Source organism: Solea solea, chromosome 7 (genome assembly GCF_958295425.1).
Source record: "Solea solea chromosome 7, fSolSol10.1, whole genome shotgun sequence".
Classification (NCBI taxonomy): domain Eukaryota; kingdom Metazoa; phylum Chordata; class Actinopteri; order Pleuronectiformes; family Soleidae; genus Solea; species Solea solea.
The window spans coordinates 10,197,010-10,224,901 of NC_081140.1; the positions used below are offsets into that span (position 1 = coordinate 10,197,010).

The 27,892-nt window shown below is 44.0% G+C and overlaps 1 protein-coding gene across 1 annotated transcript in view; it reads left to right on the forward strand.

Moving 5' to 3' along the window:
- Positions 1-635: 635 nt before the first annotated feature.
- clmpb (CXADR like membrane protein b) overlaps positions 636-27,892 on the forward strand; it is a 60,783-nt gene continuing 33,526 nt past the window's right edge. The window contains exon 1 of the mRNA XM_058634015.1: positions 636-1,064. Within this exon, the coding sequence (XP_058489998.1) occupies positions 1,034-1,064 (31 nt within the window). The 5' untranslated portion in view covers positions 636-1,033. The remainder of the gene's footprint in view (positions 1,065-27,892) is intronic.

Sequence of the window (27,892 nt, forward strand, 5' to 3'; positions counted from 1 at the left end):
AAATAAACCATCATTTTAAATCGTTAAAACAGTATTTTAGCATGCAGTAAATTGTAAATAACTGCCAGATATTGGAAGCTATTCTGGAAGAAATGGCCAAAAGCACTTAGTTCCAGAACATTCTCTGGTCCTTTTATGGTTAAATTTAGCACACACAAAACAAATCCAGGCAGTGATGTTGAGGGTTGGGTGTTAAACGGTTAATAATTAGCATCAATCCGCAATTAAATATGCATATAAAGTGCAATTCTGTATGATGACTATTATTTTTAGTAGTAGTAGTAGTAGTGGTATTTCCCAATTCATTATTATGGTGCCTTTGTTTCCTGCCCCTGAAATGTCTGTGCACGCCACTGTCACTTACTTTAATCCTGTAATATATATGTACATATAAATCTATCTTTTTTTAAAGGCCCTGTTTAAATCTGTTCATATCAAAGAGATCATCTTACACATCAGCTTATCACGCTGACTCACACACTCCTGAACCAGCTGTGGTCGCGTGTGGAAGAGAACTTCAGACTCTAGAGGTCTCCATCCTTCAGCATCCCCCCAACCCACCCCCACCCCCCTTTCATCATCCACCTATCCCTCCTCCTCCTTCTCCTCCTCCTCCTCTCTGGCATTTTGTGCAGCAGAGGAGGGAAGGAGGAGAGACTGCTGAGGAGACAGGAGACAGTGGAGACCCTGAGACAACACGTCCCACGCTAGAGCCAGACACAGAGCCAGGAACTTTGATTTGACGCCAAGTGAAGCGCGCGACGAGAATGACGATGAAGAGACAGAGTCACGCTTCTTCGCAGCGGGAGGTTTAGGTTGTTTTTTGGGGGTCGGGGCGTGTGCAACACATATGATGATGTCCTTGGACTCACGTGTTCAATGAAGATTTATTTCTCGGTGATTTCGCGCATCGATCGGCCGATGGTGCCGCTCCGTTGTCCCCGCACTTAGGTCATTCTGTGTGAATGTGAAGGTGGTGCGACTGAGCGCATTGTTTCCAGCTCCCGTTGCATGTGTGGGATTTCCAGCCACGATGTCTGCAACATTTCGCTCTTTGTTTCTGGGTAAGTCACTTCCCCTTCTCCCTTGAAAGATTATTAATTCATCTATAACAAAAAAACAAAACAACAAAATAAAGAAGCAGCGGTGCATATTATTCGTCTGTGATGATAATCTCTGCGGCGACTACACACTCTCATTGTTAGGATTGTACATGTCATTGTTTAACACGTCTGCCTAAATGTTTTCAGCCCACATTTAGGATGATGTCAGAATACATTTTTTTTTTCTCCCCCCTTTATTTTCTGGAGTCTCTTGCACTTAATAACGCGCATGTGTTAAGGATTTGATATTTATATGTACTGTATGTGATACATGGAAAAGCTTCAGGTCAACGCCACCTTTGTAAAAAAAACACACACACACACACCAGATAGCTCTTCTTCTCTCAAAAATGGTTTAGAATAAAAAATAAAATAAGAGGAGGGGATAAAAGTTCACCTGACCCCTCCCTTTAAATCTGCCATCCAGATGTATTGGCCTCATGCCTACAGTGTATGTGCATGGATTGGCATTAAAAGGCTGCAGATAAACAGTCCAACAAAGGCAATTAGACTCATTTAGAATACATTTTAAAGTTTTAATGATACTATTATATGGATAAGTTAGTTTCATTTGAAATGGAGCTGCTGCAAACTGTTTAATTGTTAAGTGTCTCTCTTGTGATCGTGAACAAAAAGCTTCTCTTACTATTACTGTGAGTCACCGTCTCACCACCACTACTACTACTGATGATTCCAGCACAGCTGTGATTATCAGAGCCTGGAGCAGATTCCAGGTACAGACTTGGATAGAGGTTTGTTTTATTCCACTGTGGCTACACTGACTGGAAGTTAGTGCAGCACTGCAAGAAGAGCGTGTGTAAAAAAAATGACTTCCAGTAAGAGCTTCCACACTCCCCACTGCTGTCTCGTCATCTACGTTGAAAAAAAGAAGAAAAAAAACTCCCTTAGCTGGGTGTAACTGGGTTAAACTAAGCTTTTAGAAAGGGAGTTTACAGTTTGAGTTGAGTCTCTGAATACTGTTTTTTTTGTTTTTGTTTTAAGAAGTTTGGAAACATGGAAGCTGAAGTCAGAGAACAGAGTGGCCTTTTGTGGAATAGTGCAATCAAGAGCTGGCAGCTCAGGTCCAAATGTTGTGCTTTGTAGAGGGAAACCAAGACACCATCAGGTGTTGTGTTTAAATGTTTCATCCGATAATGTTACTCACTCAGGCTTAAAGGGAGTTGTGATGTACGGATTGTAAATGCATCCCCATTATAGTTTTACTTCCATTTCGTGTTGACCTGTGGTTCAGTGCGTTGTGCAGAGAGGCTCCAGCCTCTTCTGACCCCCTGAACAAGATCAACGTATTGAATAACGGAATAATCGACCGATTCTGTGGACCTGCATACATTAAGTGTGGGGTTATGTTTGTTTAACAGTGAATCGTGAGTGTGCTCTCAGTGGTGACGGCAGCTCATCCTCGGGTTAAGCAGAGGGCTGACTCGGCACCGGGCGCTGCGTACGGAGACGCTGCCGTAGCTTTCCATGTGGATTTACTAAACATCCCCGATGTACTGATTGTGATAATTATGAAATGATAATGACATCACAAAGAATTCGTAGACTGCACGGTTGAGACAGCACTTTGCAGTGTGAGAGCAGAACACTGCACTTTTATTTGCACAAAATCCATTAGTTCACTCGTAAATATGATTTCTTAAAATAACCATCAGTCTACGCGTGTATTAAATGAGAGTATTAAATGACTTCTTGTTGCTATGGCGAGGCATTTTCTCCTTCCCCTGTCTTGTTACACGATGTGAATGCATAAAAACTGTTGAAGCTTAAAAAACGACTGACTGTTTAGTACAGATGCATCCTGGGCCATGCCTCTGTCACACCAGGATATCTACCAGCTGACCAGAAGAGCAAAGATATATATATTGGGTTTTTTTGTTGTTTTTTTATGGCTACACTGCTCTGCTGTTTTAAACCGGAGGGCATTTCCTTGAAGTTATTGCCTGTATTAATTCAAGATCAACACTGAGGCCAAGTAAAGAGAGGAAGTGGCTGTTTTATTATAAAAAAATCAATAGCTATTAATAGGGGCTCATTTCCTCCTTTTTTTTTTTTATTTGGCGTTGGCCTCGCAAGTCAGGAGACATGCTTAATGTGATATCTGTGGGAGATGTAATATCCACTGTTCACATTACAGATAAGTAGCACAATTAATTGCCACAGAGAGCTCCATTGCTCCCTGCCAATACAAAGTGAGACGCGGAATAAGGTCGAATAATGCTACTTGGTGAGAGAGCGTGGTGCTGGGGGTGGACTGGGCCAGGTAAAGGAGACCCGTGATGGATTACCCATCTGCCCTTGTGTCAAGATTAAATGACTCTGAATGAGAGAATTTAAAAATGACTGCACATGAAGTAATAACACAGTGTAAGTCACTTGACAGGACTGTGATTGGAAAGAACGAGTGGCTTCGTCCAAATCGCTGGAGTCTTGTTTTTTTATTTTTTTTGCTTGAGAATCATCTTGGAAGACGATGCACTGCGAGTGACCATGGGACTGCAGCAGGCTCGTTGCATTTCTGTGCTTTATGTGTCAGGCAGAGAGAAGATGGCCGTGCGGTGCACTCATGCCAGTATTAAGCCTTGTTTACACTTGTGAGGCGACACGGTCCAAACATCTGCAGACAACGCACACACCCTAAAACACACAAGGACCCATTTAGAGTTGGTGCGTAATACAAAGAAATGTGAATAGGGAAGGAGTGAATGAGTAGCATGTTACTGGAATAATGTCTGAAGAAGAAGAAGAAGCCCTACAATAGCACTGATGTGTTGTTTATCATTTTAGAAATGTGCTGTCACTGTGCCAGCTGAGGATAAAGGAATTTTATATAATGGTGCTTCAGAAAGGTCATACATAGACTATATTAAAGTAGTAAAAGATATGTCTGACCTGAAAACCAGGTTTCGCTACAGCTTGCATTTGACTTCTTCCATAAGTCCACCTCAAGAATCCCGCACCACGTGATTCTTGTACAGCGGTTTGTTAAGGAAAATCCGCTCGGCCCGTCTTCCCTTCGCGCCTGTGGTCGTCACAGTGCCGTAGTTCCAGATATTTTAGAGACGTTTGGAGCCTGTCGCGATGACAGCGTGTCTTGTGTACACGTCCTCACACCCGCTGCCCTATGGCAAGTATAAACTAAGCTTTAGATGCAGATAAAGAGAGCAATGCTCCAAACAGAAATGCTGTCCCCATTCTATATTTAGTATGTCTGCCAGGGAAGCAGAGGATCTCTGATATGTGAAGATGACAGGAGCCTCTGGAGTCGGAGGTTATGAAGTGACATCTTGGTGTGTTTGTGCCTGAATCACACTCCCACACACATCCACGACCAGACTTCTGACATTCCCGCAAACCCAATAGACATCCTGCTATTTGACGTCTAGTTACCATACATTAAGGCTTTGTTTTGATCGTCTAATGACGCGCATTATGCTGTGGCACACATTCTAAGCTTCGCAAATATTTGTTTTTGGAACACATGTGACACATATGGTCAGAATTTGGCAGATATTTGAAGCATTTGTCAGTTAGGTGTAGGGCTGTGCACAGTGCGTCTCACCATTGTAGAAGCATGGACTTTAAAAACGACTCTCAGTCCCACCTCAGCTTGCTGGAAGAGTTCACTCTCTTGGTTTTGGGTATGTGACGCGGATAATCTCACATACACAGACCGAGCAAAGCATCACAACACATGTGCTGTATCTGCTCAGGAATCAATATCTGGTAGATACTGCGTTTAGGCTGTATTGTATGGGACACAGTACAGTATACAGTAGCTGCAGGGAAAATAGCAGATAGCTAGCAGTGCTTTTTTTTTTTTACAGATAGTGAAACGACTTTGCCTCCATCTGCAATGTCAGCTTTTTGATATTCAGAACAAAGTGTAAACAGGATTTTCCATCGAAGAGCGGATTATATTACTCGAAGCAAAAATGGCTAATCTTAATTGATCAGCAAGGACAGAGCATTCTGGAATACAGAACCTCTAGCAAGGGTGACTGAAGAGGGTACAGATGAGTCCAGAGGTCCAGACGTCCTCAAAACAATTGACCCGTATCATTAACAAACACTGATTTGCCTTCCAAGCACTTTCCCCCTGATGTGAATGGCCTTTGAATGACAGCATGCTTCCCAGAATAACAAGCCGTCCTCCCTCTGTACCTGAGGGTTTCTTCATGTTTCATTGATTGTGGTGCTTTTAGTCAGAGGGTCTTTCCATTCTGTCACAGCAGGCCAGATGCCATGTTTGAAATGAGAGTGTTTGTAGAAGTGTACTTGCTTTGTGGAGTAAATGCTTATTTCTTTCTTTTTTTCCCCCTAATATGGTCAAGGTTGGCTGTGTTTTTTATAGCAGCCCGACATCTGAGGGATAAAAGAAAGGTCACATTGTTGAAACGTAACACAGCCTTTCCTGCATTCATCTGCCGTTTCTACATCATTTCTGACAGCGTCTTTGTCTCCTCCTCCTCCTCCTCCTCCCGGTTTGCTTCGGCCACGCCCACAGTTCGTCAAGCTCTCCACACGTCACGCTGTATGGGCCTTTGTCACTTGCGTCTTGTAAAACACAAGACACATGCCGAGTCTGAGCTGGGTTTGTGTCGTGTTCCTGACCTATAAACACTCCCCCTTTTCATCCTTCGCCGGGAAAATCACTGCCAGATTATTTTGGAACGTATGAACAGGAACTGCCTATTTCACTTCACTGCTAATCTATGACAGATGTTCCAGAGAGGCTCACATTCACATTAACTGGAGCCACATGTGCAGGCTACACATGACACTGCTCGTACAGCACACAAACAATCAAAGACACAGACGTTTTCATTTTCAGCACATGAACTCTTGTGCGTGCATGTGACGGCTGCCTGCTGGTTTACAGGACACATACACAGGTCATTTTTATATGCTAAAATTACTAATATAACTAAACTAAGGTTAATTTGGCAGTGCAATTGCAACCAATCAACCAACTAGAGCAATGAAGTATGTGACATAGGACTCTAACAAAGCCTGCACGGTTCTTCTTTTAGAATAAATGTACAGTCAAATAACAACTGGTAGTTGCAGCAATATACAGTCAAATCACATTCATTTTGTTATTATTTCATGCGACTGTATCCCAGGAGACGCTGTCCATTATTTATTCTTTAATGTTTTTAATGCAAATATGGTAAGACAAGGAAAGACCTTTAACACTTGGCGTATAGCTGTAGCTTCAAATTGTCCCTTTAGTTCCCTTAATGGCCATTTCCTCCAAGGGGGAGAAATAACCGTGAAAGGCAATGAAGCGACTGCAATCACTGTCATTTTCTTCAAAAATGTGAAGTAATGAGATCCATGTGAGCATAAATATTTGAATCAAGGCCTGTGTGATTGTTTTATGTGAGCAGAGAGGGAATCAAGAAGCGGACGAAATGGTGAGATAAATGCTGACGCTGTTTTTGAGGCCTGTGAAGGCCGGAGCCAATATGAATTATTTACAGTCGCTGGTATTTACAGGAAAAAGTGATCAAAATTCACACATCTTGTAAAAAAAAAAATACAATTTGAAATGATTTGTGTAGCAGCGGTGGGAGACACGATCCTATCATCTCAGAGCTCAATACTGCGGTGCTCTCATGTGCTCGCTGATTTACTGCAAACTGGCGGTGTGGAATAAAGCTGGCATGCCTGTCTTCTCAAAGCAGAACATGCTTTTCATCTATGTTCACGTCTCTGAAACCACATGTCTCGTTGGTGTTGTTGTTGTTGTTTTTTTTGCAGATGCTCGACACAGCTCTGCAGGAAAATAAACAGCTCCAAAAATCTTCACGCTGAGGTGTCTTTCACTTCCGAGCAGCTTAGCATAGCATTTACATCAATGACACAAAGGCGTGAAATGCAAACTATTGATGAAGCATTTACAGTCGGCGTGCGGCGCAGGAGTGACATTGGCATTGTTCCAATTCAGGTCAAGTCTGTGCGTTTCTTCAAATAGTTCCCCCTTCATACAGATTCCTGTTTGCATGACGTCAAGTCGAGAGGATTTGAAATTTGTTCTCTTTACTTAGCAGAGTGGGCCTTCATTTGACAGTAAGGTGTTTTTCGCTGCTGTGTTTGCCTGATGTTTCCAGTGAGTGACAGAGTGTCAAAAGCCCAGTAAACCGTCTGCCAATAATTGATCATCTCTTACCAGTCACTTAGCGCTTTAATTGGTCATGGGGTGCACCTGTCAGACTCCAGTCTGTGTGGTGCCACATCTCACGCTGTGATTATTGATTATCATGTCCAAATATCAGCTTGGACATTCAAACAATATCTTGCCGCTCAAATGAGAACACAGCTCGAAAGCCAGACCGTGACTACCAGGAGCCGTACACATCAATCTTTAATCCAAGAATGTTTCATGCAGAGAGGAGGACTTTTGAAATGCACATGTGGATGCTGGTCATTTATTCCAGTGTAATGCTGATGCACAGAGTATTGACTTTTCATCCTTCATCTTTTCTTTCGTTCTACGTGGCATTCAGCCGTAATTCAGCCCCCGGAATTGATTGCAGGGGAATAAAAGGAACTTGCTTTGCACCAAACAATGGAAACCCAGTCAAGTTTCTTTTTTTCCCTGCAGGTTTTCCAATTGGGAGCTGACTGAATGAACTGGAGGAAATGTTCCACGTCGGTCTATTTAGACGCCTGCTGTTCCTTTCAATTTGAAGCAGGCTATTAGCCCAGCAAGCAGGACACTCCATTAGGTGTTTTGAACCTGCGTGCTACATTGTCTCACTCCATTTCCTCCTTTGCTTGCCAGTTTTCCCTAAAGCATTAGTGGCTTTAATCAGAAGAGGCCCTTCTGCCCTTCAGGCATTTATCTTTAGCCGCTTTTGGTCGTCGCTGAGCAGCCTGGAAAGACTTGAAGATGGATGGTGTTTGGAAGACAGGGAATTTGGTGGTCATTGATTATAGTAGTGGAAGACAGAGTGGTTACCTGCACAAGACCTGAACACCATCTGGCAGATCTCCCTCCACTCTTAGTGCATGATTGCTGAAGTCAGGACTCAGCCATCTATCAAACTAAGATCTATACTGTGTGTGAGATAAAAAGGGATTTTAGACTAAAAGAAAAAAAAAAAAGTCACATCATTCTTTAACTCTAACTTAATCCATTTATTGACTGTAATAAAACGTTGGCCTTTAAGGCTCTGCAAGATTTGCAATTCCACTAATTGATTCTTTATAGGGATGAAATCCTTGGTCATCAGAACCTTTCCTCATGTCAGTAGGAACTGTAAAAAGCAATAACTTAGATCCAGCCAGGTTTGCCAGTGCTGTTCTCTTGCAGTGGATGTTGTGTGATGGATGGTTTAATTATCCAACCACAATGCCGGCCATTTGCTCTGTCATAGCACAGCGAGAACGTTGTGAACGTAATATCATTGATTAGTTGCTAAGTTGTCCGCAAATTAAGTATGCGATGTCGCTCATTGTACTACGGCTCTTCATTCACTATTTCTGATTAAAGAGCACACAATTTCCCTTATGGGGCCAGAAACTGTTGAGAAGTTTGTTTTCAGAGGAGATAAATCATCATGTAGAGGCTCAGACTCTGTGTTTATGTCGTACGAGATCTGAAAAAGCTTTTACCCGTCTTGTCCTCTCTATTTTTCCTTTTCCGGGAAAGAGAGTCGGAACAGATGGCCCCACCACCTTTGTTTCTTCCAATTCGTTAGATTTGACTTGTTGGTGAAATGGACCCTGTTCGCTCTGCTATCACGCAGATGTGAACATGCACATTTGTTAATGTAGCCCTCCAGTAAACGTGGCATCTTCCACAGCCGAGACGAGCCTACAATATGGATGTTAAATCTTCATTTCACAAGGCTCTGTGTCGTCGTTTTCTCCCATTTTTGTCACCATCATGAATGCAGCTTGAGGTTTGGGAGTGTATTTTACTGCCTTTCTAAAAAAAAAAGCGCTCTCTGCAGCTGTAGTGGTGTTCATGTGATTGTGGAAAGTCACCGCGGTAATATAGTGCAGCTCAGAGAATAGCAAAGTGATGACAACAACTTTGCAATAATAACTCACGGCTCAGTGAATGTCTCCTTCATTAGTTTTGGACATCTTCTCCATTTCTGTTTAGCGTGCGCTTGTTTAGTCTTGCTCCATCACGCAGCTTGTCAGACCCAACTTAAGGAGCACGCCATCTCTAGCTGAGAGACAGACAGGGCCTAAGGACTACATTCAAGACGCCTGTCATGGTATGGCATTGTTGTCCACACTGTCACACTTTGGTGTTCTTCAGCGTGTGAACGGTGCCGCGATGACTGAAAGCTGCTGTAAAATGACTAAATCCGAGACTCTTTTTGGTCGGCAGCAGACGTTATCTTTTATTTTGTGTGTCTTTGCACAAGAGGGACATCAAGTGTGTTAGCATTTGGCTTGATTTGCTGTTTGGAATCCAAAGACGTGGTGGAGGAAATGGCGGAGTTTGCAAATTCAAGCTCTTAAAATAATTAAAGTGGGCACGATTGCTACTTTCTAGATGTTCCAAGCTTAAAAAGGACAACTTTGGTAGTCAACCCACAGTAAAAAGCAAGCTGTGTTACTTTCTGAATGTAGGAGTAATACACGGAATGTGCAGATAAGATGAAATCAAATGCATAATTCTGTCAGTGTAGAGTGAAACCAAGCTTTTGGCCCCTGGACCCCTCCAGCTGGAAATAAGCATTTTTCCATTTAGGAGAAGGAAATGCTGCTTACTTTATTAACCTTTCCTCTCGGTTGCACTCTTGACATTGAACAGAGTGGAAGAGGCCGACTCTTTACTGGCCCTTTTACTAATGAGGCAATTAAGTCCGTCCTGCGTTGGTTGAGCAAGAGAGAACAGCCAGTCATCTGCTGTCTCAGCAAACATCAAGTGTCCTCGCTGTGGTGCAGTCAGAAAACTTAACAAGCCGCCTTTGTTGTAGTGATCTGATCACCAGGTTGCCTCAGTGCAGCCCTCCGCACAGATGGAGATCACAGGCAACATCGGGCTTCATTTAATCACATACGAGGAAATTGCAGCAAATGGAAAGAAAAGTTAAGCACTGAAATAAAATGACATTTGTGGTCCATTTGTGAAGCTAGGGCGAGCAGCGTCTGTGTAGAATCGCTATTTGCACAACATTTGGGGTAAAACATCAAGAGCACTTGTTTAGGGATCAACTGTAGGATTGTCACTTTTCCTCCGCGGATTACAGTCCAGCGTTAACACGGCCTGCTGTTTTGTTAATGCCTCAGGAAACACATTCTGTGTCAGACATGAAACCCTGCGCTCGGAGTCAGTAAATGTACATGAATGCATGTCAGTGCTGCCCGTCTCACTTCCTAGCCTCTGTGGGTCTTGTTGACTTGCAGTATTTACCGTGTTTCTTTTATGCTATGAGTTATTCATGCTGCTAAAAGAGCCCTTGCTTGTAGACAGATTGTACAGGTTCAGATTGTAGGTGGAGATTTTTTTTCCGTGAATTATAAAGAAGTGGAGTGAGGGCATCGCGAGGATCCTAGTAGAAGTTGTTTGTTTGCTGACAACTAGAAGTGTGGTGTGGATGCAAGTGATTGAATAGCTGTCAGTGTGTTGGGTTTTATCATCAGAATCCTGCTCAGACACATGCGTGTGTAATTGTGTAGAGTTGCCTCAAGAGCTTCCTAGAATAACATTGATTGCTCTAAAATGTGCTTATACTCAGCATTGATTAAAGAAACACTCTTGTTACCCAATTATGAGTTTGACAGCAATTAGCATGTTTCCTCCCTCTTAGCCCCCGTGACTGGCTGCTATGAGCAGCTGCTGTGTCATAGGAAAGAGGCCTGCATTAGGGTCTAAGTTAATGTGTTTAAGGGATGCACAATTCTAACGAGTGATAAGAGAAAGGCTTACGGCTGCTCAGAGAGGATTAGGGGACGTAGCTGTCTGTCTTAAAGCTCCGGCTTAACCATCATGCTTCCCCCCCCCCCCCCCCCCCCCTCCTCCATCTCTTCTCACTGGTAATGAATTGCCAGTGTTTCCTGACGCAAGGCATGAAGAAGGGTGTCTCACTTGGCAGGGAAGGGAGATGACTGCTCATTAGCGGAGGAAAGGTGTACCGAAGCGAAAAGACAAGATGTTGGGACAGATTTGTTTGAAATCAATGACTGAAGCTCCCTCTTAAGTATTCAGCTGCCACAACACGCGGGGAAAGATTCATCGGCACTTGTGTAGACAGGCAAAGGTGTGCTAAAGCCACGTAGACGTAGATATGTAGAAGTGGAGGAGGATAGTTCGCACCGGCGCTCCCCTCTTTGAATTGGATCTTCGCCCACTTGTGCACGTTTGACTGTGCGCTTTAACATTTTTGCCTTTCGCCACATGACGGGATCAATAGCGAGAGATTGCCTCAGCTTGGTGGGAGACACGGATGCCTCTGAATTGACCGGGATGGAAAGGAAACGACGAGGCTCCGGTTTTCAGTTACAAGACTCAAGGGATGCACAGTGGCAAGGTCACAGGAAAAGTGCTCACTTAGCAGTGGACTTTACCGGCAATGGACCACGTATACCCGACACAACATGTCTTTATAGTAAAATACACTGAATCACACAACGCATGCATCCACATGATTCTGTTTCACATCATCCACACATAGGATGGAGCTCTCATGACGGTGATGATTGACTCATTCATCATTCAGCTCACAAGGCACAGAAGCACAAGGCATTGGAACAATACTTCCATCCCTTTGTCGTATACACAGTAGCAGGGGCACCAATGAGTCTGTTACTCAGACCCACAAGAGATGATATGACCAGCCTTTACCCTTGTGTTTATCTTCTTGTAAAGAACTACAGGACCTGGGCAGTGTTATCATTGTGTGACGTGCGGACCCTGAACAGTGTATCACGTAGAGCTGAAACAATTAAGCGATGAATCGATTATTAATCGAGTACTAAATGAATCGACAACTATTTTGATAATCGATTAATCGGTTTGAAGCTTTTTTCATGATTAAAACAAGATTTCCGATTGTTTAAGCTTCTTAAATGTGAGTATTTTCTTAATTAAATGGATAACAAAGAAATCATTAAAAGTTAATAATTTTGTTTGTGGACAAAACAAGAACATCATCATTTTTAGGTTTGACAAACACCGATCAACATTTTTAAAGGTTTTCTGATATTTTATGGACCAAACGACTAATCAAGCAAATAATCGACGGATGAATCGATTATGAAAATAATCGTTAGTTGCAGCTCTAGTATCAAGAGAGCTTTTCAGTCACGAGTGGTAACTGTACCTCAGTTCAGGTCGCCAGCACATTATGAATGAAAGTTCTGATGCTGAGGCACGGCGCTCTCCTTGCACCTTCGCCCTGTTGTCCTCGTCTTTAGCCAGAGCACTTGCACAGATAATCACATTCTTCAGTTGGTCTCATGAAATCGGTGAGTTGCGGTGGTTATAGGTGGTGGTGGTGGTGGGGCGATGGAAGACGTTTAACCTCCCCTGTCCAGCGTGTGGAAATGTGATGTCTAATGGCACACATTATCATCTGAATTCATTAGTGCTGCCATATCATTGAAAGCCTGCATTACTTTACATATTGATTTTTGCTCGACTTCACCTGTAGCCGGGCTCAATTAATCCCACTTATCGTATATATACGTTCTATCTGTCACAGTGTGTAGCATTTTAAATAGAAAGCAGACCAACAAATGTCTATTTATTTATTTATTTATTTTACCACAAATGTTCCCTGTATCGCTATTGTTTGCTTACGTGGCAATCGAAGCATGAATGATGTTTCACTCGAGTGACCGGCGCAGTCATTAATCCTAATATTTAGACTGTGGCCTGCCGTCCACTCCCAGCAGCGGCTCGACTGCATGTAATCATAGCCATACACCGGCGTGTATTGTGCTGTAGGAGAAATGCTACAAGCGCAGCAGCATAGTCCATCAATCTAAGAGGGCAGACTTTTTCTTTTTTTTTTGCTCCAACCCAATGTTTGAAGATCTTACATGCCAACCTCCCTCCCCCATCCTGAGGGAGTATGTTTATGAGCTCTTTCTCTTACTGTCCTGTCTCTTTCCATTCCCCGCTCCCTCTTATGAGAAGAGGGGTCTGAGTGGACAGAGTGTGTATGGCTTTCTGCCGCGGGGTCATGATAGACGGCCACTCAGCTGTGTGCGTCTCCCTCACCAGAGACCGACCATATTTCTCCGACATAGACCTGCATATCTGCATGACGACTCTCCAGGACGTTGCTTTCTGTGAGCTCGGCGCGGCCGAGGAGGAGTGTTTTATTCGATGTAATGGAATTACAGTAATCGGATTCCAAAAAAAGATGACATCTGTAATCTGTTGTAGTTACTGTAAATATGCAGTAATCAGATCACAGATGAGGCCTCAGAGTTATTGCATTGCTCAGTACAACTGTGGTATCTCAACTGTAGATCTTTTTTTTAATTATTGTTTCAAATGGTTTAGTTTAACTGAATACCGAAAAGAAAGATTGGCTTAAATTTACAATTCCACCAGCATTACTGGCCACAATTTTCTGTGGGTTCAGCACTTCAGCTAATTACCTTTGACTGTAATCTTCCTAACCTTCATAACTGGTCCTATAGTGAGTGGTGTGCTGGTTGGTTGGACTTATGTGGGGGGTGGGATGACTATGTCGAGGAGGAGTATTAGCAATGGGATGACCCAAGGGCCTAATTGAAGGCTACTGCTCGGTCATAGAAGGAATAAGCGCTGCAGGGCGCTCTGCATGGCAACAAGCCGCTGCTTTTGGGTCAGAGAAATGAGAGGGGGAGAGAGAGAGGGAGAGAGGATCTGTCATTGATCCTGTGGCATTAGCCTGGGCTGCAGCCACAATGAAGCAAGGTCTCTCCCGCTCTCTTTCTGTGTGTGTGTGTGTGTAATGTAACTGCAAACATCCTAATAATTATAATTTGTGTGGACACACACACACACACACACACACACACATATATATCACTCCAAACATGTGTTTGTGTACACGTGTATTCCCACACGGCCTTATGTGCATGCCATATTTGCACAGCTGTGTGTGTGTGTGTGTGTGTGTGTGTTTATTACCATTTCTTAGTGGTGGCATATTGCAGGTATGCATTGTCATAGAGTGAGTATACCATATGTATTCATTTCTGGCTCTGTCTGAGTGCATGTGTGTGTGTGTGTGTGTGTGGTGATGAAACAGGAGAGGCTTCTTGGCGACTCATCCATCATTTTCCCCCCTGGCCTGCAGTGCCCTCAGAGGAACGCTGCACTGTCACAGTGACATTGGGCTCATTTTGGACTAGAAAAATGGTGCATCTGCCCTAAGTGTCGCCTCCCACACCTCCCCGGCTTCCAACCAAACAACCAACTTAGACGCCACAGTAACAACCCCTGCGATCGTTTCAGAGTTGTTCTCTCATGTCTACTGGGACAGATCACTAATTAGAGATGCTGGTGTACTGAAGGACCCTCATTTGTCCACAGCCGTTTAGCGTGGTTGCTTCAGGTGCACCGTGACCTTCTATGACCCTGCCCCCCCCCATCTGCTGGATAACCTTGGAAAGACTGATGAGAAAATGAGAAAAGAGAGCAGTGTGTTATGAGTGTCCAGCGGTCTCTCAGCCCCGTCTCTTCCTCCCCTGTAACGTACAGGGTGAGTCAGCATGAGCAACTGCAGTGGAGCAGTCCAATCACTCTGTTTACGCATGCCTCTGAAGAGACAACGCTAACACCACAACACGAAAGCACCTCTTCAGCTGCTGATTCATGATTGAGCGTGGATATGTGTGGGCACGCGTCCTCCAACTCTTTTCACGGGCAGCGCGGGGCGACACGAGCGCACATCGGACAAACTTTCACTGCTGACAGTGATGAGTTTCATGGTCAAGGAGACATCCTGGTCGATGAATTTAAAATCAAAAAAGAGACGAGGGCATGAGAGAGAGACAGAGAGAGAGAGGGAGGAGGGTTTGGCAGACAGTGGGGCATGATGCAACCTGCAGTGTCTGTTTCTCTCCCATCAGGCGTGAGAAAGATAGTGAGTGGGTTGTACAAGGATGTTTAAATCTTTGTGTGAGTCTGCGTGTATGTGTGGTATGGTTAATGTCGCAGGTAGTGACGAAGCATATACAATATGTACAGGCATGACGCTGTACAACTGTAATCTGTTTAACAGAAACACACACATCCTCATAAAGACACGTAAATACAAGCTTAACTGTCGCCATGGCATGTTAATGTATTTCTTCTCAAAACAGCACCTTGTTGTTGGGAGTTAGAGATAGTGTCACGAAAGCAGGGAGATAAAAAAAAAAACAGAATGACACTGGTGGAGAGTTTTTATATTTTAATCCATGCAAATGTAATCAGATTTGAGTAGATGATATGGGCAAAAACGTTCTATCTATCGTTATTTACTGCGATAAATGTCGTTTTGCTCCTGGGTGAAATTGGTTAATTGTGGTTTTTAAACTTCTTTAAGGTCAGAAAACAACACAAACACTTCAGGATCTTCAGGACTTGCGGTGTGTTTGTGCCGCTGTCTTTCGCGTCTGCAGCTGAAAGAGTTGCTTATCAGTCCCGCCGCAGGGAACAAACATGCACACGTCGTGTATGTGCAGATCTGATGCACTTATGTATCAGCAGAGGGACAGACACAAAATGCACAGCTTCCCCACAATAAGCCGCCTTTCACAGATAGCCGCTGTGCAGCCGACAATAGCGAGAATAGCTTCAATTCTGATCCGAACAACGGCGACGGACAACTGTGTCCTTTGCTGAACTCGCGTCAGCACATTCTCGCCTCTTTGACTGTCCTCCAAACTTTTCCTTTCTTTGGCAAAGTAACCTTTTCACAGAAACATGCATGCTTTTTTCGTGTCATTGGAGATCACTTGTCATCCGCCCTCTTTGATTGAACATGTTGTTTCTGCGCGGTGACCTGGTATTCCCACCTGACCTCACCTTTCCCATAAGTCAAGCCTAAGGTTGACGTCTGTTATTAATTTGCATGACCTTGTTGACTGTAACGTCCTATTGAGCAGCAGTGAGCCCGTATTGTCTTTCATACATCCCTGAGAATAACTTCCTTCCTGTGTGGGGATCAATAACGTAGTGCGGGACCTAAGAAATAGAACGCCATTTCCTTTGCAATAATGACAGAAATCATGGGGGATATATGCTAGCCAGCCGGGATCAATAGCCATAATGTGAGTGTAAGCTCTTTCCTTCCTGTTTCAGTGACAGAACTGTGGTTTGTTGATAAAAATGTACGTACACTAAAAGCAGTTGTAGACGAGGAAGCTACACTGAAGGACACAAATGTGTCTGTTTTCTTTTAAATACCACAACCGAGGCTTGTGATGCAGCGCATCCGTGGACTCTTATCACGGCCTCTGACCACGAAAGAATAGTGAATAGCACATTTCAATCGTTCTGTCATGAGAGAGCTATAATCTTTCACTTCTGCGTGGCATATGTCCTTCCACTTCTAACTAATCCTTATAATGCCTCAGAAGCGAAGGTCGTTGTCAAAGCCGAGGGGTGATTAACTTAATCCACTTGTTTTCTGAATCCGATTTACCTCATTTTCCAAACGGGAGAACAATGTTCTGCTACACAGACATCAAGATGATAGCGTGGCATGCGTTAATAAGAAGGGCCCCAACACTGAAGAGGCTTCTATTATCTGTCCATAACATCTGCATCCCATTATGTTCCCCGGTTCCTATCAGCGGATTTCTTCTAACGATGGCACTCAAAGCCGTCGCTGCCATATGAGGAGTGTGAGTGAAAAGTGAGAGCAGATCACCCAAGTTAAAAGCTGATGATCTCTCTCTCTCTCGTCCATGAGCTGATCTGCAGCGTAGGCCATGAGCAAAGCAAAGTAAGGCACAGTGTCCCGTTGAGTCCTGTGCTGCTGCGGCCGGCCAGCCTCAGTGAGTTACGCAGTGCAGTGGCATACAGTTGACTTCATTAACAGGGCCCTCCATTCCAGAGGATGCTTTATTTACTTCCTGCACCAGGCAAAGACAGATGCTCCCTATATATAATATATCTTACCATAGAGTTTTGTGCAAGTACAAATAAGTGTGTTTATTGTGTGTGTGTATTTTAGGTTCTCTCCATCATTTGCTTAAAACCTGTTACACAGTGATTTTTGAATTAAAACTCAACTTGAAAAGTCAGTCAGTCAGTCATCATCTACCGCTTTATCCTCTGCCAGAGGGTCGTGTGGGGTGCTGTGCCAATCTCAGCTACATCGGGCGATAGGCGGGGTACACCCTGGACAGTTCGCCAGTCCATCGCAGGGCCACACACACAGATAGAGACAAACAACAATTCACTCTCACACTCATTCCTATGGTCAATTTAGAGTGTCCAATTTACCTAATCCCCACATTGCATGTTTTTGGACTGTGGGAGGAAACCGGAGAACCCGGAGAGAACCCACGCACACACGGGGAGAACATGCAAACTCCATGCAGAAAGGCCCTTGTTCCAACCAGGGCTCGAACCCGGGTCTTCTCGCTGCAAGGCGAGAGTGCTAACCACTACATCACCGTGTGGCCCAATTTGAAAAGTATCCGAAAAAATTTTAAATTGTTTACATGTGGTGTCGTATTCATGTGTGATTGTTTTAACATCGTGTGAGCTCACAATGTGCACTGCTGTATTTACATTTCAGTACTAAAAGTGGGCTAGAACGCGATCAAACATGAGACTCGTGCGTTCAGAATCAGTGGTTTATCACAGATCGTCTGACGCAGTTTACTTCCTGTCATACACACTAAAAACCAGTTGAAGCTCAGCTTCAGTTGATCTCTATGAGACGGCACAGAATGGATTTGTTTTCACTGTGGTGAGACGGTGATTGGATAAAATGTGGCAAGAGCATTGCTTTCAGGGAAGCTTACCTTCTCTGGGAGTTGGTGGAGCAGTGGGCGGGCACAGACGCTGAGGATTGATGCATGAGGATTGGAGCAACTGTCTGAAAGGCACAACCACTTTTCGATTGACAGCGCAGTGGAAATATGCAAGTTTCTATCTCCGTCCCCGTGAAGTCTAGAAACTGGGGCTGTCAAAGTTGAGATAGTAGCGAAAGATGGAGAGAGGCGAGGGATTGTTGGGCAGAATGTTTCATTTTAAGAAGAATAGGGACGGAATACAAGATAAAATAAGTTACCTGGTAGTCACGGCACAATTTAATGACAATGACCGCAAGTTGCGATCCTTTGCCTTGACTGTCAAAGAAACAGATGCGCGACTAATTGCTGAGACCTGTGCGGAGGAATTCCTCAACATCACCAACGAGTGGAAAGTAAGTGGCAAACTAACCAGTCTAGGCACCAATAGTGCCTGTAATATGCTGGCAGCTGCCCGACGACTTCCATTTGGACACCTACGCTGCGAGGCTGACTGTGCTTTCGTTCTCTCTGTCTACTGACAGCCCTACTAGAAACAAATAGCAGCCAATTGGGATTTATTTGCTGGGCTATATAGCCCATTTCTGTTTGTGCAGTTTCTACACTATAAATAAAAAACAATATTATATTACTTCTGTGTTGCTGTTTTACATAATTATCGTGTTTCCTTGTTCCAGTTGTTCGTTCAGTCAGAGCAGAGGGCAGAATTTATGTATAAATAACTGAGCTTCCCCTCTTTCAAAGATCAGCAACGACCAGGCAAGTCTGCATTTATGAATATTTGTTCATAGATGTATTAGTATGTGTGTCTCTCAGTACATTAGAGCAACCAGGAGCTTCACCCTGTCTGACTGGATCAGACTGGATCACTGTCTATTGCGTCATTGTCTCATGGCATGTGAGCTGCTCTGGAAGTAGAGGTGACACGCCGCACTCTTATTTTGCCAGTTATAGTTACAAGTTTGGCACTCAAACATCACTTTTTGACTCTGCAGAGGACAGCACATATAAACATGTTTTATGAATATGAGGTATCGCATTAGGTCCAACGGCAAGAGGTTGAACGTGAACGCGATCACCAGTTAGAGGAAAAACCCCAGAGGAAAACGTGCAAAACGTTTATTTAAAATTTCTGTCTTTTAAATTTCCAGTAGTGTGAGAACCTACATTTTTAAGAGATCATGGGCTTGAGTGGCCTTACGCCACCCTGTAATTTCTGTCGTTACCTCACGTTTGAATGTAAGCCACTATGCAATTACAGAAAATCAGTTATATTTAACACTTTCAAACTCCTCATGAACCGAGTTTGTTGCTGCGAGAACATCCAAAGATGGATATGAACTATAATGTACTTAGATGCAGTGGCATAGTAGCCATCATACTGGATCGTTTATTTCACAGAATATTAAAGCTTCATTATTTGCTGTGGTTTCATAGTTGATTACGTCTTTTTTTTTTTGGGAAAGTGAGATGTGGGCTTCATGTGATTTTCGGGTCCCAGCCCGTCCTTGACCTGCAGTGAGCACATGCAAATGGTCCTGTTGGGAGCTTGGCTGCTCATATCACAGGGATGAAGCAAGAGGAGGAGAGGAACGGATAATGAATAATGAGGCACAGGGAGCGACGTGTGTTGAAATGTGGGGCAGACAAATGAACAGATAGTGAGTGGAAAGACGGACGAGAATGAGTCACAAGTAAAAGCAAAAGTGAAGGATATTTAAGAGTGTTTAGCAGATCCCGTTGTACGGCGCTCAGCCATTCATAATAAACAGGCCTAATGCACAATTAAAGGCACCTGGAGCTTCTCCATCACTGATTAAGTCAAGCTTATAATCAACTGCTGATCTAATAGCAGTGTTTGTGTGTGTGTGTGTGTGTGTTAGTCCTCTCCTCTGCCTGTCACTCCCACCGCTTTGCAGATTAAGGTGTGACTGAGCCAGAATGAGATTTCGCCATAGCCAGAACAAACACCATAATAAGCATTTCCAGCACAGGCCTTATTATTCCTTTCGTGACTGAGTTCTATTGCTGTTTCTACAGTGCTGGCAATTTGATCAGCTCTAGCTCCAAATGGTTCTTCATGACATTTTTCCCCCCCCGAATATCAGAATGATAGAGTTCTTTCTCTATCTATATCTTATATGCTCAATATTAAGGGTTAATTTGCTTGTAGGTGAGGTTTAAAACACCCTTAAGGCTGAAAATGTGAAATAAATAGTTGAAAAAGGTCATTGGCACTCACTTTTGACTATTGTCAGATTGAGAAAATGGTTTCACCATTTCAACATCAGCGGTAGTTTGTTTAATACACTGGCATCATCATTCTTCTTTTCCAAAGCTGTTAAAACAAAGAGCGCTTATTCAAATGTCTAAAAAAAGCCAACGTATAAAAATAATGTCTTGGAGATGCCTCAGCATGGGAAAATAGGGACTTTATAGTCGACCCTGTGATGATGACGAAATAACTACTATTGTTTTTTCCCATTTATTTAAATATGTGAGGGGGAATTAAATGGTATGATAAGTAATGTTTCTCCCTCTCAGTTTTGGATTGTGAGTGCAGCAGTTTGCATGAGGTGTGTTTTTTGACTTGGGTTCTTTGTGAAAGGGCCAGGCGCTTGGCGTGAAAGCCAGCAAAATAAAAGGTGCTTTTATCTTATTCTCCAGCTCATATTTAAGACCACAGTTTCTGGATGTTTGTGGAGCTGGCTGAAGTATTCCCCTTTTCCTTGTTTGCTGGATTTCTTTTTTTTCCTCTGTAGCCCCACACCACCCAGGGATTCTACTGTTTGTCTCTCCACTCCATTTGATAAAGCGAGTCTGCTGAACCAAAGCCCTTGAACTGGCTTCGGTTCATTTAAACAATCCCAAGATGTCGGACTCACGTCAACCTTAATATTTTATCACCTCTGATTCTGGGAGAAGGAAAAGGGAACTTTCGCTGAACTGTTCCCGGAAAAAATCCCATGACTGCATTCACTATGATTAACACATGAATGAATTATGAGAGAGGGAAAGGTATATGCATGGTGAAGCTTAATCGCAGCCCATTTCCTTGCTTTATTGTTTTTCTGAAAGACTGTTTGTGATGATGAGGCCAATCTGGTAGTGGCCAGTGTGGGAGCTGATCCTTATCACTCGCGTTCTCATGGCTTTTGATGGAGCTCTCGGTGGCAATTTCTGAGCCACAGCACAGTGAAATATGGAGCGTTAAAGCTTTCCTTCTCACACGTCCTCACGGGCGATTGAGGTTTATGTTAATTTGCTTGTTTAACAGCCCGGCTGTCCTCTTTAGCGCTCTCCTCTGCTCCTAGTCCATTCCTGCTGCCTGGAAGTCATCACAGGCACTTTAATCAGGGGAAGAGTATGAGTTTGGGTTTTTAAAGAAGACCTTTCAACGATAAACAAGACCCTCAGGATTTCCTCCCCTTTTGGTTGTGTTACAAAAGGCCTTCTTTGACCCTGTTTCCCTTTAAGATAAATTAAGTAAAAGTGCATATGTGCAGGACTTAGTCTGTCCACCTAGATCAGTGTCTGCTGTGCTTCGAGTCTCCACCTGTCCCTACAAATGATCTCTTTTGCCGCACCCTGGGAGTTCCAGCGCAATGATCCATTTGAGCAAGAGAAAACAAGCCCCCATTACTCTCAAATTGAGATTGGCACCTCACTCCAGAGTGCTGGTCAAAGACCGGTCAGTGTGGAACTCGTTTGTGTGGAAAAAGAGGTGTTAAAGCACATTAATGTGGTCAATTTCAGCAGCTGCACCTGCGTCCTAATCAGACAAGAGACCATTCAAAGATTTTGACCCACAAAAGGCCATTGAGAGCATGTCTTAAAATTAGCCAGGTCAATGGACAACAACAAACCGTGAAACTCAGAAATGACCTATTATGAGATGGTTTATTTAGTGACTGGAGGTTGTGATGCACCAAGAAAGCACTGAAGTGGAGCTTCAGAGGGTAACAGTGTGTGGTTAATGCTGTTTGGTGTGTGTTTCTAATTACAAGAGAGGAGACGAGGAGTCTGTGCAGTTAAAGGTGTGAGCTGTTATTAACCGAGCGGTCAATAAAACACTTAACTTAATAAAACACAATTTTTTTTATTGTGTTTCCTCTCTCTGTCTTTTCCTGTTGTTCATCGCCTTGCATCTTTTACTGTGTATAAAGAACCACGGGTTTGTCAAATGCAATTTCTGCAGTCACACAATTATGAGGACACCGTCTGCGGAGCAGATAACGGAGAGAAGAAGCCGCGTGAGGCCCTGGAGGTGCACCAGATCAAGCTTTGCATATTTGACACTGTTTCCACTGACTTCTCTGGAGGCTGCTGGTTCTGGCACCTCAGCTACACTTGAGCTCCATCGCTGCTAATTTACTAATCACAATAAAGCTGTTAACAATCCAAGAGAAAATGAGAATCTCTTGATGGCAGGTGTAAATCCTCTGGCATACAATCAACATGCTTTTATTGGTATTTGTTGTTTTTTTCATCACAGTTAATCACTTTCTGTACTCCTGTCTGCTTCTCGGGGGTTGTTTCTTGAGTTATGTGTTGAAGGAGAAATTCAACCCTGTCATGTTTAAATTCAGCTCAGTATTTTTAAGTTGCTACTTAAAATTAATCACAATTCTTTAACTTAATGTTGAGTTGTGGGTTGAATATGTTGAACAAAAGCTAAGTTTAAGGATGTCACATTAGCTGGAATATTAACATGGAAGAGGAGGAAGAAGAAGAAACCTGTGACGCCTGTGAAAACCCGGGTGGATTTACTAAATAAGAGGCCAGGGGGCTGAAGGAGTCTGTCTTTCCAGTCCCTGATGAGCTGGAATATGATTGGATGGATTGGGTGCCAGATGTTTGTGGATATGCAAGGAATATGTCAAGGCCCTCGCAGCTTACTGCAACATGTGAGAGAGCTTGGCACAGTAAAGGCAGCTCTCCCCTTGGCGCAGTGTGCTTGTGTGCAACTTAGTCTTGATCCCAGCTCCAACCCAAACCCAAAGACATTTGTATCTCATTATGTCATATATTTCACTATTTCACTTTGTTCCTCTTACAGGTTTTGTCTTTCTTCCTCTTTTTCTAATCATGGTAGTCATTAGGTGTGATATTATTTCATTACAAGAGTATCATAGTGTTCCACACATACCACCTTATCTAAATTCAGGGAATGGAAGAGGGAAGTTAATCAAGGCAATTAGCAATCCAATCGCTGCCTTGACAGCGCAGTCTCGCTTTTTGCTGTATTGGCATCCGGTGGATCTTTGGCAATCATCTCAGCGGAGGTTCCTGTGCGTAATCCTGATTGGCTGTTCTGTCTCAGTGTGCAGAATCAACTATATATACAGATTTAACCAGGAGTAGTTTAACTGCCAACAATTGATCCGATGAAGAAGACAGATGGAACGAAGGTACTGCGTGCGTCCACTGCCCACATTCATCTCGCTAATCTGTCCGGTATCAAGGTTGTAAGTCCTCCCTTGGCCCGCGGTGATTTCATCCGGGGGTTTATGTTGGACGTATTTTGCGAACGTATCACCGGGTCAATCGCAGGGCTTGATCAGTGACCTCGCAAGCCTTTAAAAGCCATGCTTCAACCGGCCCACCAGCAAGCACGTCGATGAGGGATGGACTGTTAGCATCACAGGGAGCACCCATGCGTCCCTGAGGCTGATTAGAACACAGGTTCATGGACGTTATTTACTGCACGGCCTGTATGTGTACGTGTGTGTGTGTGTGTGTGTGTGTGTGTGTGTGTGTGTGTGTGTTCTGTTTACATGAGCATACCCTCAAGGACTCTGGACCCAGCAGCGGGTTACATGCCTCATAGCTCCATCCCCAGCTGTGGGGGGGTACGCCAAGATGGCTGTCATTTTTTTTTTTTTTCTATTGGTCGTGACACCTCTTTAGCCTTGGTGAATAGCTGCTGGAAGGTTGAGGGCTGCTGACATATGCTCAGACCATGACATGCCAGAATGTGCTGTGTGTGTGTGTGTGTGTGTGAGAGAGAGAACCTGGATGTCCATGATGGTTGTGTGTGGCTTATTAACACCTCCAGTATGTGTCTGTGCGTGCGTGTGTATGTGTGCACCTTAGACGACATTGCAGCTGATGGCTTGTCACTGATAGTGGCCCCGCAATGAAACGAAGGTCACAGTACTCTCTGGGTTTCATCTGGCCCTCTCATAGGTGTACTGCTGTAGCTGTCAGCTAATGAGACAGTGGATGGGAGCAAAGGAAACGGAGGATAGATGAAAAGCCCTGAGAGAGAGAGAGAGAGAGTGGGGGGTGTGTGTGTGTGTGTTTATGAGAGTGAGGAGAAGGGGGTGGGTAGAGGAGAGCGGAAAACTGAAGAGGCAAAAACACAGAGTCAGGCAGTGGACAAGGAGACGAGAGAAAGAGGCAAGAATTGGTACAAAAACAAGAATATGAGAAAGTGAGATGTATAAAAAAAAAGGGTACATCAGATAGTCATGCTTTTGGGAAGACAGCGGACAATGAGAACAAGTGAGGTAAAAGCAACTCGGAAGGTGGAGCACATTTATAAGCAAGTTTCTCCTTCAAGTCAAGCAAACATAAGATGTATCACCACACAGCAGCAGTGGCCTGTTGCAGAAACAGTATGGGAAGTGTCCTACTGAGTTTTTTGCCTTCCGACTGAGAGGATCTCACCCTGTTCTCCTCACATCAGCTCCGTCTTCTTGTCTCACCATCCCCAACTCCCTGTCTTTCTCATTTGCTCCCTTTTTGACTTCTCCTCTTTTTTGTTCCTCCTCATTCCCTTAGAGTGTGCTCCCAGACTGTGCCCTTAGGCGACCATACTCGGAGATGATGGATTGGGTGGAGGGCGCATGGAAGTGAAGGGGGTTGTGGAGCACTGCAGTATAGCATGACTGATGGGGACATGCATTATTTTCCTGGAAGGCTCAGCCAGCGAGGGCCAGAATGTAGTACTGTATATATCGCTGGCGCTCACTCATTGTGCAAAAAAAAAGAATGCTTTTAATACGCATTGTGTGACCCTGAATCACTATTTCTGTTGTTGTTGTTGTTGTTATTTTGCAGATCTTCACGCAGCATGATAACATTTGGTCCTCTGACCAATACTTGCTCTCCTCTGCAGAGTTCAGAGCAATCAGCATATGCGTAAAAGGCCACTTGGCTGAGACATTATCCAGTGACTCACCTCCACCATGGGACGTCATCCCGCCCCCACTTTGCCCGCCTTGCTTTCATGCATCATACATGTGTATTATATTGGCCTACCTCCATGTGTGTTGTGTGAGCGCACAAGGTGGAGTCATTTGCCAAGCGGCCATGAGAGTCCGTCCTGCTGCTCCTGCGAAGCTTTTAAGTTGCGTTGTTAGTTTTTAACTTAAAATCAATATTCCAGTCTGTGAATTCCCCGCAACTTGGTAAAAGAACGTGTGTCCAGTGCTACACTGTGCTTGTCATGCTGTGCGTATGTACCGTGGCCTCGGCCCGAGTCATTCATTTATAATGAGTCAGTTATGACTCCCCCGGGCCTTGCTGGAGACGGGAGTCTCACTGTTCAGTCAACCAGAACCTCCTGTTGGAGCAGGAATGGCAGGGATGTGCCACCGTACAGTGTTAGATGCACACGGACAGAGAAACGCTGCAGTGACATTAGCAGCTTGTGAATAACGAAGGCTCAAAATTACACTCTTATTTAGCACACAGTGTTGGTTTAGAATTGCAAATGTGCCATCACGGAGCAGAAAATCATAAAACCGAACTCCAGCTGTGGTGTTTTTCAAGCAAAAGCTAAATACGTCCCATTGGAGTTCATTTCCTTTTCCTATCAGAAAACTCAAAAAGGAAAAGTTAATGAGTTGCTGTGGTTGTCAGAGTTGTTTTCTATCTAACAGGCAGTAATTAATATTAATGCATATCAATGCATTAATATACATACATACATATATATATACATTCTTATCTCTAGAGAAGCACTGGGGGTTAAAGACGGGGAACCCAGTGCAAGCTTCCAACGTGTCAAAAATAAACTACGGGTCACTCTAAGTTGTAGTTGTAATATCGTCTTACTGTGGAGGACCGAGAAATGACATGCCAATTATTCATAAAGGACGCAGTCATTATAATAATAGTCACAATCACAGTTATAATGATCACAGTGGCGATGGCCTAGATACAGTCTGCCTGTGTCCATTCCACTGTGGAAAAAGTTGAACAGTTCCAAGCTGATACTTCAGATTTAAAACCATCTAAGCTTAACGACTACACTGAAACACAACAAGGTTGTTGCTCAGCAGTTGTCACGCATTATTTTTGCTTTTTCTTCATCAGCAACGTGAAAAAATAAGTGATCTATCTACAGCACATCGATGTATTCTGGGCTTTCAGCTGCGCTGAGAGTCCGGTTTTTATCACCTACTCTTCAAAAAAGCTGGACTTGATGTCTCAGCTGTTTTGAAAGACATCATGTGTTTGTTCTGTTGAGAGTTGAGCCTGTGATCCAAATGATCTTCACTTGACAAGTGCATTGCTTTGGCATATGTGCTTTGTCAGGGTCACTGTCACTCAATGTCCTCCACTACTCAATCTTTTTGATGCAATATTGTCGTATGGATCCGCTGTGTCTTATACAGACTGTCAACCCGCGTTGCTTTCACCGTAACCAGTGTCTGCAAAATCTATTTCACTGCTTTACTGTGCGCCTCATCCAATTAGTCTTATAGGCAAAGCACACGCCAACCCACTTTATTTTACCTGTCAGCAGACTGTGCTCATCTGAACAAGGGACGACTCCATATTCTACTGAAGAGCAGACTTAGTGTGAATTAACTTTCGCTCTTAAAAAGCTGAAGGAACAAACTGCCCTGCATGCTACTGTCACAGTCCACTCATCTCTTTCCAGCTTGGAATTTTGTGGGGCTCCTCTCTCAGGTGTTTTTGGAGTCTGGGAAACAGAGGGTTTATGAAGAGAAGCAGCTGGTGCCAAAAGTCTCAAACCTAAACACTGTGAGAGCTCACTTCATCCCCTCTGTCTCCTGCCTCATGTTTCTCTGTTCTCTGTCCCTGCCGTCTTCCCGATTCCTGCACTCCTCCTCCTCCTCCTTTCCACTTCCCTCTCTCCTCTTCTCCACCTCCCATGCCCCACCATCTCCCGTTTTCGTCTACTTGCTGCTGCATTTATCTTTTTCTCCATCTTTCGCTCCTTATTCTTCCCTCCCGTTGCCGCCTCTTGCTGTTTTCTCCTCCCTTGTCCTCTCATGCTGTAAACTAGTCAGGCTGCAGAAAACACAGAGCATGTCAGGAAGTTAGCTCCCCTGAAAGGCTACGGGTCGCCGCCATGCCTGTATAAGGCCAGATGACTGGCCGGTGTTGTGTCTGTTATCGTGTGAGTGTGTGTTTGCATAAATTCACTTACCGCTGTTTGTTCTTGTGCATACCCAAGGGTTTTGGGATTTAAATAGGGTTCGAGCAACTCGCTTTAATGAGTCTGTATCTCGTGAAAGTGCGAGCATGTGTGTGTAGTTGTATTTGTTACATCTTTAGGAACTTTTCTGGCGCAAACACGGACCTTATCAGCCCTCATGGAGACCAGAACCCGGTCCTAATGAGGCAGAACCTTAGTCAAGTTTAGGGCTAAGATGTGAATTGTTAACGTTAGGGGTAGTCATTGAACTAGTTATGGTTAAGGATAGGGATAATGCTTTGTTTAGGCTGTCCAAGTGAATGCAGAGTCCTAAGAAGAATTGTGTGTGTGTGTGTGTGTGTGTGTGTGTGTGTGTGTGTGTGTGACTGCAGCCTAGCAGCAGGGTGACGTGTGCCGTGCAGCCGCAGGG